At 52.8% G+C, this 13,013-nt stretch overlaps 1 protein-coding gene across 16 annotated transcripts in view; it reads right to left on the bottom strand.

The window, feature by feature from the left end:
• The window catches only part of BANP (BTG3 associated nuclear protein), a 127,814-nt gene extending 115,705 nt beyond the window's left edge, over positions 1 to 12,109 (bottom strand). For 5 of the 16 annotated variants that reach the window (XM_074401196.1, XM_074401178.1, XM_074401183.1 and 2 more), the window contains exon 1: positions 11,335 to 11,993. In XM_074401196.1, the coding sequence (XP_074257297.1) occupies positions 11,335 to 11,355 (21 nt within the window). In that variant the 5' untranslated portion in view covers positions 11,356 to 11,993. The other 11 variants (XM_074401170.1, XM_074401174.1, XM_074401187.1 and 8 more) reach the window with 8 other exon arrangements.
• Between the last annotated feature and the right edge of the window lie 904 nt (positions 12,110 to 13,013).

The following is a 13,013-nucleotide window of genomic DNA, read 5'->3' as shown; positions in this document are numbered from 1 at the left end:
CAGTCAGACCCTTTGGGGATGTAAGTCTAGAAACAGAGAAATAATGAGAAAGACAGAATCGACTGACACAAAGAAGTCCATTTTCATTAAACTGAGATGTGGAAAGGTCTCAGCTTACTTTTTTTCCTCTAGATCAGTCTGAAGTGGAATGTGAAAGGAGGAGTGGGAAACAATGGGAAAGAAGACTGTAAACGGCAGACCAGACATGAGACAAAGCGGGGATCAGAAGCAAGAGCGCTTCTCCCGAGGGCTTCCACATAGGCTCGGGGACATTCAGACAACACTGCTTTTGCTTTTTTTTTTCTTTTTTTGAGACAGTCTAGCTCTGCTGCCCAGGTGCGGTCTCAGCTCACTACAACCTCCACCTCCTGAGTTCAAGCAATTCTCCTCCCTCAGCCTCCCAAGTAGCTGGGATTATAGGCATGCACCACCAGGCCCGGCTATTTTTTGTATTTTTAGTAGAGACAGGGTTTCACCATCTTGGCCGGGCTGGTCTCGAACTCCTGACCTCATGATCCACCTGCCCTGGCCTCCCTTAAGATTACAGGCAGGAGCCACCAGGCCCAACCTAATACTGCTTTTTCTTTAAGACAGCCCCCGAATGTGTATTTGTAAGAAAAAGGGGAAAAATTCAAATATGTAAGTCAGTGGTCAGATTCCAATCCTGAGCGCATGAGCATGCATCATTTCACCTGGGCACATCATCAGCCATCATTTCTAGGGACACATTTCAAGAAGCGCGTAGGCTCTCAGGAAGTAGCAGGAAGTAGGTCCGATGTTCCGGCCTCAGGGCCCTCTTCACCATCCTAAAGTTACTGAGGGTCCTGAAGAGCTTGCAAATGTAAAGATTATACCTATCAATATTTACTACATTTGAAATCAGAACAAAAAGTTTAATTCATTAAAAAAATCAGGCCGGGCGCGGTGGCTCAAGCTTGTAATCCCAGCACTTTGGGAGGCCGAGGCGGGTGGATCACGAGGTCGAGAGATCGAGACCATCCTGGTCAACATGGTGAAACCCCGTCTCTACTAAAAATACAAAAAATTAGCCGGGCATGGTGGCACGTGCCTGTAATCCCAGCTACTCAGGAGGCTGAGGCAGGAGAATTGCCTGAACCCAGGAGGCGGACGTTGCGGTGAGCCAAGATCGCGCCATTGCACTCCAGCCTGGGTAACAAGAGCGAAACTCCGTCTCAAAAAAAAAAAAAAAAAAAAAATCAAAAAAATCAAATAAATCAACATATTACATATTAACATTGTCTTAGTCCATTTTCTGTTACTATAACCGAGTATCTGAGACTGGTAATTCATTACATAAAGAAACGTTATTTCTTACAGTTCAGGAGGCTGGGAAGTCCAAGGTCCAGGGGCCCCATTTGGGGAGGGCCTTCCTGCCGGTGGGGATAGCAGAGACAGCCAAACTGGCTTTTCTAATGAACCCGCCCCGCCCCCAAGGAGAACCCATTAATCTATGAATGGGCTAATGCATTCCTGAGGGCTGAGCCCTGTGATCCAATCACCTCTTAATACTGTGACACTGGGGATTAATTTTCAACACGAGTTTCAAAGGGGACAAACATTCAAATCATAGCACATACAAAACATGTTTTATGAAAAATAACTATAGCTTCCACAGAACAGCAGCAACAACTTAATGAGAGGAGGGACACAGCTTCACATCTGAGTCTCCAATGCCCGGCTTAACTGAAAGCAACTAGAGTGTCCTGTCTGCTTCCACTTGCGGTCTGCTGCCGACACATATGACAAAAATGCAGCCTCAACGGGCTCGGGGGCTCACGCCTGTAATCCCAACACTCTGGGAGGCCCAGGAGGGCAGATTGTGTGAGGCTAGGAGTTCGAGTCCAGCCTGGACCACATGGCAAAACCCTGCCTCTACAAAAAGTATAAAAAATAAACTAAAATGAAGCCTCACAAGGAGATGGAGTTAGACAAGGGAAAAGTATTTGAACAGCCTCTCCAGGTAACTGTGGAGATTCTTTTTTAACACGACACCCAAATTCAACATGTGTTTTGTTTCTCCTTAAAGGCTGTTTGCAATGTGGAATCTGAAGCATGTCCATGAGCTTTCTGTACTTTATGGCTTTAAAATCCACTGGCTTGACTTGTACTTTAAATGGATCTTTCACCCAGGCACGATCCGGCATCAATCATCGGGAAAATATCAGTTCACCGGGTTATGCAGCTCTCCCAAATGCTGTTCACTCTGTAACATCAAAAGCATATGGTTCATCAACATTAGCACCGGCACCCGCTTCGCTGGGAGCTTTCAGGCTCACGGTGGTAGATAAGCTGTCCAAAATTCCAGCTTCACTTGACAGCTCAAATTTTATCACTGGCAACAAACATTGTTAGTTGACTTCTTTGAAGTGACAGGCTAACTTCATTCATTTAGTAAGATATGTCAATAATTAGTCAATTATTCTTTATAGCGTTACATGAAAAAAGCAGCTAGTTCAACTAGCAACTCAGATAGTCCCTCACCACGCAACCTGGAAATGCAACAGAAGTGCTTTCCATGGACTTTCTGTTTTATCAGAGCAGAATCACTGGTTTTGTGAAACAGCTCACACTGCTGAGTCGGCTGGGGCATATCACACACTGTGCCGTGAACTGCGGTTGTGAGTATCATTAACAATGGAGAAACTGCACACCAGGCCTAGGGCACTCCATGTATGATCTTTGCCACACATGTATAAATCTCAAACTGTCCCAAAATAAAAAGTTTGCAAACAAGTGTATCTTTAGGATAAAAATAACAAAACCCTCCCAATATATCATGTGACCTACCTGCTACAACCAAATCCTTGCCTGGCAAACTCTTCCAGCACGTTGCAAACCCTCGCCCAAGCCCATCCTCAAACGCGGTCTCTTCCCACTTGCTGAATCTCAAGCAAACCATGTAGTTCTAAATCCACCACCAGACTGAAATTCACCCCCTAGGTGTCAGATGAAAGCCCCACAAGCCATCTCCTGGCGGCATCGGCACCTGTGTTCCGCCACCATTTTGCATCTCCCCTTCCTATGACCTTCTTCACGGTCTCGAGGCCCCTTCTCTGCTCCAGAAGCCCCCAGAAGGTGGGCAGGGGGTTCGGTTGGTGTTTATGAGGGCCAGCCCCCAGTGAAGGTGCCCCTGGGGATCATCTCCCAGGGCAGGGTAGGAGATGCAGTGAACACCTGTCACCCCCAGGTCTCTACCTCCTGCCTTGGCCTCTCACTGGCACTTTCTTCAGTCCAGGGTTTCAACCCGTCTAGGCCGTGGTCACTTGGAACAGCCATCCCAGCACTTCCACAGCTGAACCCCCCTCACTTCCCTGTTACCCTTCTCCCCAAGAACCACCAGGAGTCCCGCCCACCACCCTGCAGCCCCGCCGTCATCACCCCGCTTTCACCTTCCGCACCCCCTCACCGAGGACCTGGCCTCTTACCAAGTCCCCTGGCGACCATCACTCTGAAGAGTGGCATCAGCCCTCTGCCACCACACTCTGACCTGGCCATCTCCTTCATCCCCCGACACTCCATGTGTCCCTCCCAAAACCACACAGGTTGCAGCAGGAAGCCCATGCCCACCAAGCCCTCCTGTGGCTGAGCAGCACTGCTCCTCCACGGGCCTCCTCCCTAGACAGCCTGCTAGCACCAAGCCTGGTGAACCGCCTCCCTCGAGGACAGGCTCACGCCCCAGGCCTCTCCCCACCCAGCCACTGCTTCACTACACAACCTCGTCTCATTCCTTCCCGGAGCAAACACACTCTAGGTCGGGGGTGGCACGTGAGGGCCCACAGCCCAGTCCAGGTCTCTCTATCTGCTTCTACGCAGCCTGTGAGCCACGAATGGGTTCTATGTTTTTAAACAGAGAAATAACAAAAATACATATATGTGTATAAATATATATTTATATATTTCATGAGAAAATTACATACAACTCAATTATCAGTGTCCACAAATAAGATGCCTCCTTATCAATACAGTGGCAGAGTCCAGTGGCTTCACAGTGACACGCAACATCACACGCCCCATGCAGCCAAAAACACTTAACGTTCTTTCTGACCCTTTGCAGAAAAGCATGCCATCCCATCCTGGGCCTTTGGGATCCATCAGTGATCTCCATCGTGGGCATGCATGGTGCCACCATCCAGGCCCCGGTGTGCTAACATCATGCTGAGGTCCCTCCCAGGAGCCTCTGCTCCCCTCACTCCCGCCCCTATGAGAATTCTCTCTCTCTGCAACGGACAGATCCCGAATCGTGCAATCATTCTGGGCCTGTCTCTTTGCCAGCAGGCTTGGCTGCAAGTCTGGGCCCCTGAGCTAGCTGGGTTCTTTTCTACCACGAGGTTTTTAGTCTCACCTCCACAGAAATTATAAACAACTTGGATCAGAGACTACATGCTAAACTACAGCAACCCCTAAACAAGTGGCTTACGGGAAAGGTTTTTTTTGTTTTTTCCTGAGACAGGGTCTCACTCTGCTGCCCAGGCTGGAGTGCCGTGGTGCAACCATGGCTCACTGCAGCCCTGCAGCCTCCAACGCCTGGGCTCAAATGATCCTCCAGCTTCAACTTTCCAAAGCGCTGCAATTATAGGCATGAGCCACCATGCCTGGCCTGGTGAATGGTCTTTAAAAAATGCTTTATACACGACATCCAGAGTTACCCAAATTCCATCGAAGGCTGTGTGTAACCATCAGCTAGCAGACACACATCACAGCAGAGTGGTTTCCACACACTCTGAACTGGGCCCTCCAAGAAGTTGCTCATCCACTCATCTGGATTACCAAAGCCTCCTGAGTGGATACCTACCCTTTGCCACTCCAGCACGCTCCTGTTTATCCAAGGCGCTCCTTTGTATCCAGTATTCTTAATGCTAGCCATGCCCCACTCAACTGATTTGGGTTCATACCCAAATTATGAAAAATAATGCCCTCGAAGTAAGACCAGTGCCAGTTTCTAAAGACTCAAGAGTTCAAGAACATGAAGGCGCCTGGCACAAATGACCGACGACCACCACCTAACATGACCTACACCACACAACAAAGGGATAACCAAAAATTCTAAGACAACAGACCAATTATTGCAAACTGCGTTCGCCCACTGAAAGCCACAACTGTCAGCGGGAAAACACGGTACCCAGCCTCTCTGTCAGATTCCGTCTACAAACACGCAGTGTGTGAACTTCCTGAATCTCAGGGAAGCATTCTGGCACAAAATGCAGGCTGGCAGTGGTGGTACTCCTGGCTACCTACCGCCCACGGAGCTTGCAGCGTGCCATGGCAGCAGCAGAGACCACGGCCCAGTCCCTCTGCCCACATCATCTGGTAAACTGAAGGTGTTGGCCACATTCAAGGGAGGCACGTTCACACCAGCGAGGAAAGGCCAACCGCACACACACCAAACTCTCCCTCCCCGTTCCATCCAAATGTGTGTCTAGTTCCAGAAAGATTAAGCTTTCTTTCAAGATATTTGATGACTCTCCATCTCTAGGGAAAAGGAAAGTCACTCCAGGCCACGACTGCGTGCTGTCAGACACAGAAGGTAAATGGCTGCTACTGAAGGCCTGCTGCTGGCCTCTGTGGGCTTGGCTCAGAACCATCCAGGCCTCCTGACAGGACTCCACGCCAGCCCACCCGGCTAGGCTGCCACAGCCCACCTGGTCCACAGAGGATCTGGGCTCAACGATGACAGGAGGTGACCTCGGCCAGGCAGGGCAGAGGTAACGGCAGCCGATGCCCACACCCGCCCCTCCCGCCCACTGAACTCAGGTGTAACTGCAGCCTGCTCTAGCCTCCACTGGATTCCTCCTTCCACAGCTCCCGTGCTGTAAGCTGGACACCTAGGGTTCCAACCAGGGGCACCATGCCATCCTCCATCACCACCACCGAGCCCTTTCCAAGACACTCCTCAAGGGGAAGCAGCGAGTCCTGGTATCCGCTCTGCCATGGAAGCTGACTGTCCAAAATGTCTCATCCAATCGGATGGCTCCTGACTACTCACGGACGTGGAAGGTGCAGAGGGTTCATTCACAACAGGAATCAAGTTCCTGTGCCTGCATAGTATCTCAGCACACCATCTGCTGGCAGCTCAGGAGTTAACACTTCCTATACATTTCAACCAAAGAACACTCGCAGGCTACCACCATGGAGGCCCTGGGGTACTCATCTCTCTGAGAGTCCTGGCGCCCTGACAGGGGCTTCTGGGACGCACTGCATCCTGTGCCCAGGGCTCAAGACAGAGGGTGGGGGAAGGTTTTCTCTCCTCCCTGAGGATGGAGGCGTCCTCTCCTCCAAAGCGGCGGGCAGAGTGGAGTCTTGTAGGACAGACAGTCCCAAGCGAGCCCATCAGCTGCACAGGGCCGACGCAGAAAGCTGGGCGAGGCTCTGCAGGCTGGGAAGGCTCAGCCCACTCTCCCACGGGGGCTCGGGGGCTCAGGGGCCCAGGCACAGCCCACATACAAAACTAGCGTAGCTTTTTCAAAGCAAATGGCAACAGCGTGGTTCCAGCCAATAGTGTCCTCAACGTCCTGAAACTCCTTCCCACAGCCGCCAAAGTTCCAGATGGTTCAGGACATGTCTGCTGACCGAGTCACGACGTCACATGTTTACCTCCACCATCCGTGCGAAAACACACATGTTTATCTACCTCAGGCACAGGGAGGACTTTCTAAAACTTTCATCTGAGGCAGTCTCGTTGAGACCCTCAAATTTACTTTCCCCCAGAAGTCTTTTCTTCAAAACAAGGAAATGTTAATTTTCTCTAGATTTAAGTGGCTAAACAGGTACCATGAGTTACACGGACATTTTAAGGTCAGCCTTGCAACATCATGTCACATAATTCACTTAATCGTATAACTGAACTCATGGGGATCTGTACAGATTCAATGAAGGTAACCACAAACCCTGACGCTAACAAGCCTAGGGGTCTGAAAGCCCGCTGCGACACGCCGCCCAGCACCCAGCACCGGTGCCTGCACCCCCAACCCCCCACTTCATCCCCTCCGTCGAGGCCCGTCGAAGCCCTTCTGTGTGGACCAGGGTGCGCACTTCACCTGGTCACCCGGCTACATCAAATTCCGAGTCTCCCTGTCTTTCAAGGCCTGGACACTTTGGAGCAGCGCTGGCCAGGGTTTGGAGAGCATCCCTCAGTTTGGGTAAATTCTCTCACGAATGGACACATTTGAAAAGCACTGGCCAGTGTCCTGGTGTGCGCCCCTCGGTTTGGGTGCAACATTTTCTCACAAGGGTCCTGCACTCTGGCAATACTGCTAGAGCGGTGGGTGTCTCACTGGGCCTTGGTGTCACACCCTCTGGCTGATGGTGTTGCCCTGATGGCTTGCGTCACACAGCAGCCGTGGGTTTCTCCACTGAGAGGCTACTGTTTTATTTTTCCCTTTGTGATGTATAAAGATCTTGGGCGAGATACTTGGGGACTACGTAAACATTACAGACAGAAGGACACTGAGGAGGTGTGGCGGCCACACACACAGCGAGGGTCCGGGGTGGGATCCGGAAACAGCCAGAGGACACGGGTGGAAAACCGAAGTTCGAGGAAGGTCTGTCATCAAGGCAGTAATGCTGCACGGACCTGAGCTTTCTGGCGTTGAGCTAGATGGCTGGTTACGTAAGACCGTCAGCGTTAGGGGAAGCAGGTAAAGAGAACAGGGAGGCTCACGGAAATATTCTTTTACATCTTTTCTGTAAAGTCTAAAATTACCTGAAAACTAACAGCTGACCAAGCTACAGAGCCTGATTCTGCATCAGAACCTGGGTGGGGCCTCAAGTCTGTTTCTTACCAACACCCAAGCAATGCCGATGGCTGCTGCCGGCCGCTCGCTCCGCTAGCAAGGCTCTGGCAGATGGCACTCACCTCACTACACACAACTTCCAAGTGCCAGTCGGCTACATGCACCCAGAACATGCTCCCAGTATGGTCGCCACTGCTTCCCTGCAGGCCCTCTCTGGAGCCAGCCAGGCAGACGGTGCCCATGGCACACTGCCCCCGTGAGGAGCCTCAAGTCAGGGTCTCTGCTACCACACGGGTCTGCCGGGCCTTGCCCAGGTGTGCTGGCAGCCCAAGGCCACAGGGCCAGAGCCACCCACCCACACTGCAATTCAGAGGCAGCTGTGGAATACTCACTTGGCACCTCATCCCATTGGCGTGGGCAAGTACCAGGGCTACAAGAAAGCAGGAGGTGGAGTGAATACAGCAGACTTCACAACTCCTGCCCAAGGGGAGTGACCGGCCACATGGGTGACCTCCACTCGCTCCATTAACATGATCTTTAATAGAGCAGTATAAACCCACAAGAAAGAACACAGGCAGGAGAGGGCCTCACAAATGCCTGACACATACAAAGAACCAGGTCAGGGCAAAGGGAAAGCAGGGCACAGGCGTGGGGCTCCAGGCCTCGAAGAGCCCTACAGGCAGGCCACACCCACACCTGCCAGGTGGGTCCCACACAGAAGCGCTAACTCCCCGGACAGCAAAAGGGCCCTCCTAAAGAAGTGGAACAGCAGCCAGGCGCGGTGGCTCATGCCTGTAATCCCAGCACTTTGGGAGGCAGGCGGATCACGAGGTCAGGAGTTCGAGACCAGCCTGACCAACATGATGAAACCCCATGTCTGCTAAAATTACAAAAATGGCCAGGTGTGGTGGTGCGTGCCTGTAATCCCAGATACTCAGGAGGCTAAGGCAAGACAATCGCTTGAACCCTGGGGGGCAGAGGTTGCAGTCAGCCAAGACCGTGCCACTGTACTCCGGCCTGGGCGACAGCGAGACACCGTCTCAAAAAAAAAAAAAAAAAAAAAGAAAGAAAGAAAAAAAAAAAAAGAAGCAGAACAGCCCAGAGAAAATATTTTCAAATTGGCACTGCAGGTCCCGCCGCCACAAGCTCCCCTGGGAACTCACGGGGCTCTCCGCCAGCTTCCTCCGGCCTCGGACAACAGCAACTGTCAGTATTAGACGAGGACTTGCCATACAAAGCAAGAAGCCAACACTTTTTTTAAGTGACATTAGAGGAAACAAGAAATCAGAACAAAGGAGAACTGAAAAGAATCCTCATTAGTTTCCTCACTCATGGAGATGAGGCATTTGTAGAACAATAAGCTACTGTGAAGACGCAACAAGACAAATACTCACTTGGAAATAAAAAACCTGTTTGTGGAAATAAATACTTCAGACAGGATCAGAAGACATATTAAAGCTCTCTCCCAGAAATGAGAACAAACAAGGCAGAGAAGGAAGAATAAGGACAAAACTCTGGAACGTCCATCATGAACAGGAACTCCTAAGACAGAAGGGCAGAACAGGAGAGGAAGACCTTCTCAGACGCGACAAGGGAGCTTCCCAGAGCTGAAGGACACGTCACCAGAGTCGGAGTACCAGGAGTAGGAATCCACACACTTCAGCACACGGTAAAACGCCATGAACACCAAAGAGACGATCAGAAAGGATGCAGAGAGAAGGTTCTCCACAAGGAGGAAGAGCACCTGGCAGAGGTTCATGTTGAAATGAACAGAGCTGACCTGAAAACATGGAGTCCTGAACACACCCAGCCATAGAAGGGAAATTACCAGGTTGGCTCATGTGCAGGCTGAAGAATAACCCATCAGGATTAGAAAAAGCTGAGAGGCTGAAGGAGGAGGGGACCTGACCCTATCCTGAAAATAGGGTACATGAGATGGAAGAGGTGGCATGTGACAGAAGGGATCCGTCACCCATCATAACACAAAGTCAAGGCTGAGTAAAAGAAGTATCAGCTTAAAGGGCACGTTAAAGCCCACACGTGGGCAACAACTACTACTGAAGAGGCTGAGGGCCGCCGGAGCTGAGCAGAGTCTGTGGAACACAGGGAGATGCTATCTCAAAAACAAACCAACAAAAAGACCAGCTTACTTAGTTATGGAGCATGACCTCAAGAAACCACACTTTGAAGACTGGGGCTGGGAGGTGGGGCGGGGGACCACTACTTTTCATGGTAAATCTTCTACTGACATTGCTGTTGTGTGCATTATGCTGATTACAATACTGAATCGATGGGCTTTGCTTTTTAAGAACATCGGCTTAGACAGAGGGAACTGGAGCCCTGGCTCCGTGCACCTGCAGCCTGGTCACCTCATCTACGGACTGGGGGCAGCCTCTGCCTCCTGGTCACGGACAAGGAGCCAAGATGTGGAGCTCCCCCCAAAGCCTGAAGCTCTTTTTTTTAAAAGATTAAAGTCACAGCCTGGGAAACAGGGCGAAATCCCCTCTATACTACAGACACAAAAATTAGCCAGGTGTGGTGGCATCTGTGGTCCCAGCTACTCGGGAGGCTGTGGTGGGAGGATCACCTGAGCCAGGGAGGTTGAGGCTGCAGTGAACCAAGATCACCACACTGCATTCCAGCCTCGCGGACAGTTAAATCCTATCTCTAGTAAAATAAAAATATGAAAACCAATGACGACAGAATCCAACATTGCTGAGAAACATTAAGTTTGCCCTGGCCCCGTGGCTCCCTTGTGGAGAGGACCTTTCAGTTTGCAATTAGTGGTAAGCGGGTAACAACTGCCTACCTGGAATATTTTCGAGTTATAAGTAAATACAGAACACCTGTTTATTAATAATAATCACCTGTTAATACGTGGATCAGAGTCTGCTGGGGGCCTTCAACCTGGAATACTGTCAGCCCCGAGGCGCTCGGCTCCGTAGGCTACCGCCCCCGCCAGACCCACTATGCTCTTCTATCTGGGCATGTTCTCACTGCTTCAGCGCAGCCTGGGTGGAGGTCTCCCCGCCGGGTAGTGCTTGCTACAGCTTCCCAAGAATATATTCTTATTTTAATTGCAAGGCAGGGGAAATGGACCTACATACAGAATTTTACCTCGTTTTGGTGTTTTCTTCTAGCTGGGTATTTGCGAGCTGCGTGTTAAATGACCAGATCTAGTTTTTATTTGATGTTTCCTGATCTTCCTCAGAACCACTCACTACTCCAAGCTATTTTTCCGTCCCCCAAGAACTTCCAGCTAAAAGTGTGCCCTAAGACTGCCTCCTCTTATCGGTTATTTATTGCAGCGCAAGTTCCGCCAACGCCATCAGGCCCTGGAGTACATTCCTGGGCAGACAGGCAACTCCAAACAGAGCAATTACCTGTTCCACATCAACAACTGTGCGGCCCGGGCCCTCCCCGGGGAGGTGCAAGCTCGCTACCCTTCAAAGCCCACACTCGCTGCACCTGCTCACAGTTCTTCGGGGATCATGTACTTCTCCAATAGCAAGACAATCCCTCCCATGTCATCAGGGAAAAACAACAGTCCTCTCTAGCAAGGCACTGTCTCCAAGATGCTCACACAGTGGGGATGGAATGTCATCTACTTTCTGCATCCTGGGGAAAAACAGAAAAACAAATGGCCACCTTTCTTAGGGGCTACATCACAGAAATCGCACACAGGTGCTGAGGAGGGGCCCCCCCGGGGAACGGGCCGGGGTCCTCGCCGAGCTCCGGGCAGCCCTGAGATCGCCCGCTTCGCTGTCTCGCCGGAGGCCTGCGTGTGCAAGTCCTGGGCTACGCGGGCTCCCGGCCACAGCCACGGAGGAGGCACAAAAACGGTGCCCGTGGCTCCCGGCTGGCTGGCGGAAGCCACCCCCTAGGGGGACCTCAGTCCCCTCGGGAGCGCGGGCGCGGCTCTAGGCCTTTCCCGTCTCCCCGCCGCGGCCCGGGGGCAGAGATCGGGAGCTCGAGGCCCCCGGGCCGGGCTACGGCAGCCGCGGCCCAACGGACGCCTGGGCGCGGCGGGGCAGGGGGTGCGGAAGCGAGGAAGCGGGAGCCCCTCTTCCGGGGCGCGGCCAGGGACGGGGAGCGAGGAGCTGGGGGCGCTCGCCCGGCCCGGACAGTTGGCGGCGGCGGCGCTGCGGCGCGGGCGGCCCGGCGGGCGGGAGGAGGAGGAGGAGGAGGGAGGACGCAGATCTCGCTCTCGCTCTCGCCCCGCGGGAAGGGGGAGGCGGAGGCGCGACCGGCTGCGGGAGCTGCAATTACCGTGTGGGCTGCGGAATTCTCGTGGTGTTTGTCGGGGAGATGCGATAATGGCGTCCGTCCTCGCGAGAGAAGCCGCCGCTCTGCGCAGGCGCCGCGAGCCCCTCCCCGCGACGCTCGGCCCCCGCCCTCCGCGCAGGCTCACTGGGCGCGCGGGCCCGAGGGCGGGGCAGGGGCGGGGCAGGGGCGGGGCCTGCGGGCGGCGAGGCCCGCTCCGCGCGCTTTTCCCTTTCGGCCTCCCGGTGAGCATGCGCAGCCTGGCTTTCCTCGCGACGGTATCGGCTTCCCAGGGCTTTTTTTCCCCCCATTTTTCGCCCACGTGCCTGGCCTGCCTGAGAAAACTCACCTCACTGGACTATCTGAAGAATTTGCATCTTCTTTGAGATGGAATGAATAGGCATTAGCTCGCTCAACGACTACATCTCCCAGGGTTCCCTGCGCAAGCTGCGAGCGATGCATTCGGGGACTCGTAGTCCCTTCGTCCAGACCCTGCCTGCCGGGACTTGTAGTCCCTCTGGACTCCGGTGGCGGCGTGCAGTCCCCGCCCCAGGGGCTGCTGGGACTTGTAGTTACGATCAATCAGGTGGACTGTGCGCCCACAGCGGGTCCTACTTGCTGCTGCGACGAGTCCTGCCCTGAGGTTCCGGACCGCTGGGAGGCGTGTTCCCAAAGCTATAAGTGGTCAGGGGTCCCGATTGTCCGTCCAGAGGGGCCTGAGTGCATGCACGCGGGGGGTAGCCCACACAACAGTGATTGTGGTCTTAGATATTTCCTACATGTAACACACCTAAGTGATGGCAGCCGGGCGCGCCGTGGTCACGCCGGTAATCCTAGCACTTTGGGAGGCCAAGATGGGTTGATCACTGGAGGTCACCGGTTCGAGATCAGCCTAGCCAAAATGGTGAAAATCCGTCTCTACTAAAAATACAAAGATTACCTAGATGTGGTGGCGCACTCCTGTAATTCCAGCTACTTGGGAGGCTGACGCAGGAGAAT

This window comes from Saimiri boliviensis, chromosome 1, assembly GCF_048565385.1.
Source record: "Saimiri boliviensis isolate mSaiBol1 chromosome 1, mSaiBol1.pri, whole genome shotgun sequence".
In the NCBI taxonomy this organism is placed as follows: domain Eukaryota; kingdom Metazoa; phylum Chordata; class Mammalia; order Primates; family Cebidae; genus Saimiri; species Saimiri boliviensis.
Note: the sequence above shows the minus strand (reverse complement) of the source record. Positions and strands in the feature narration are given on the sequence as shown.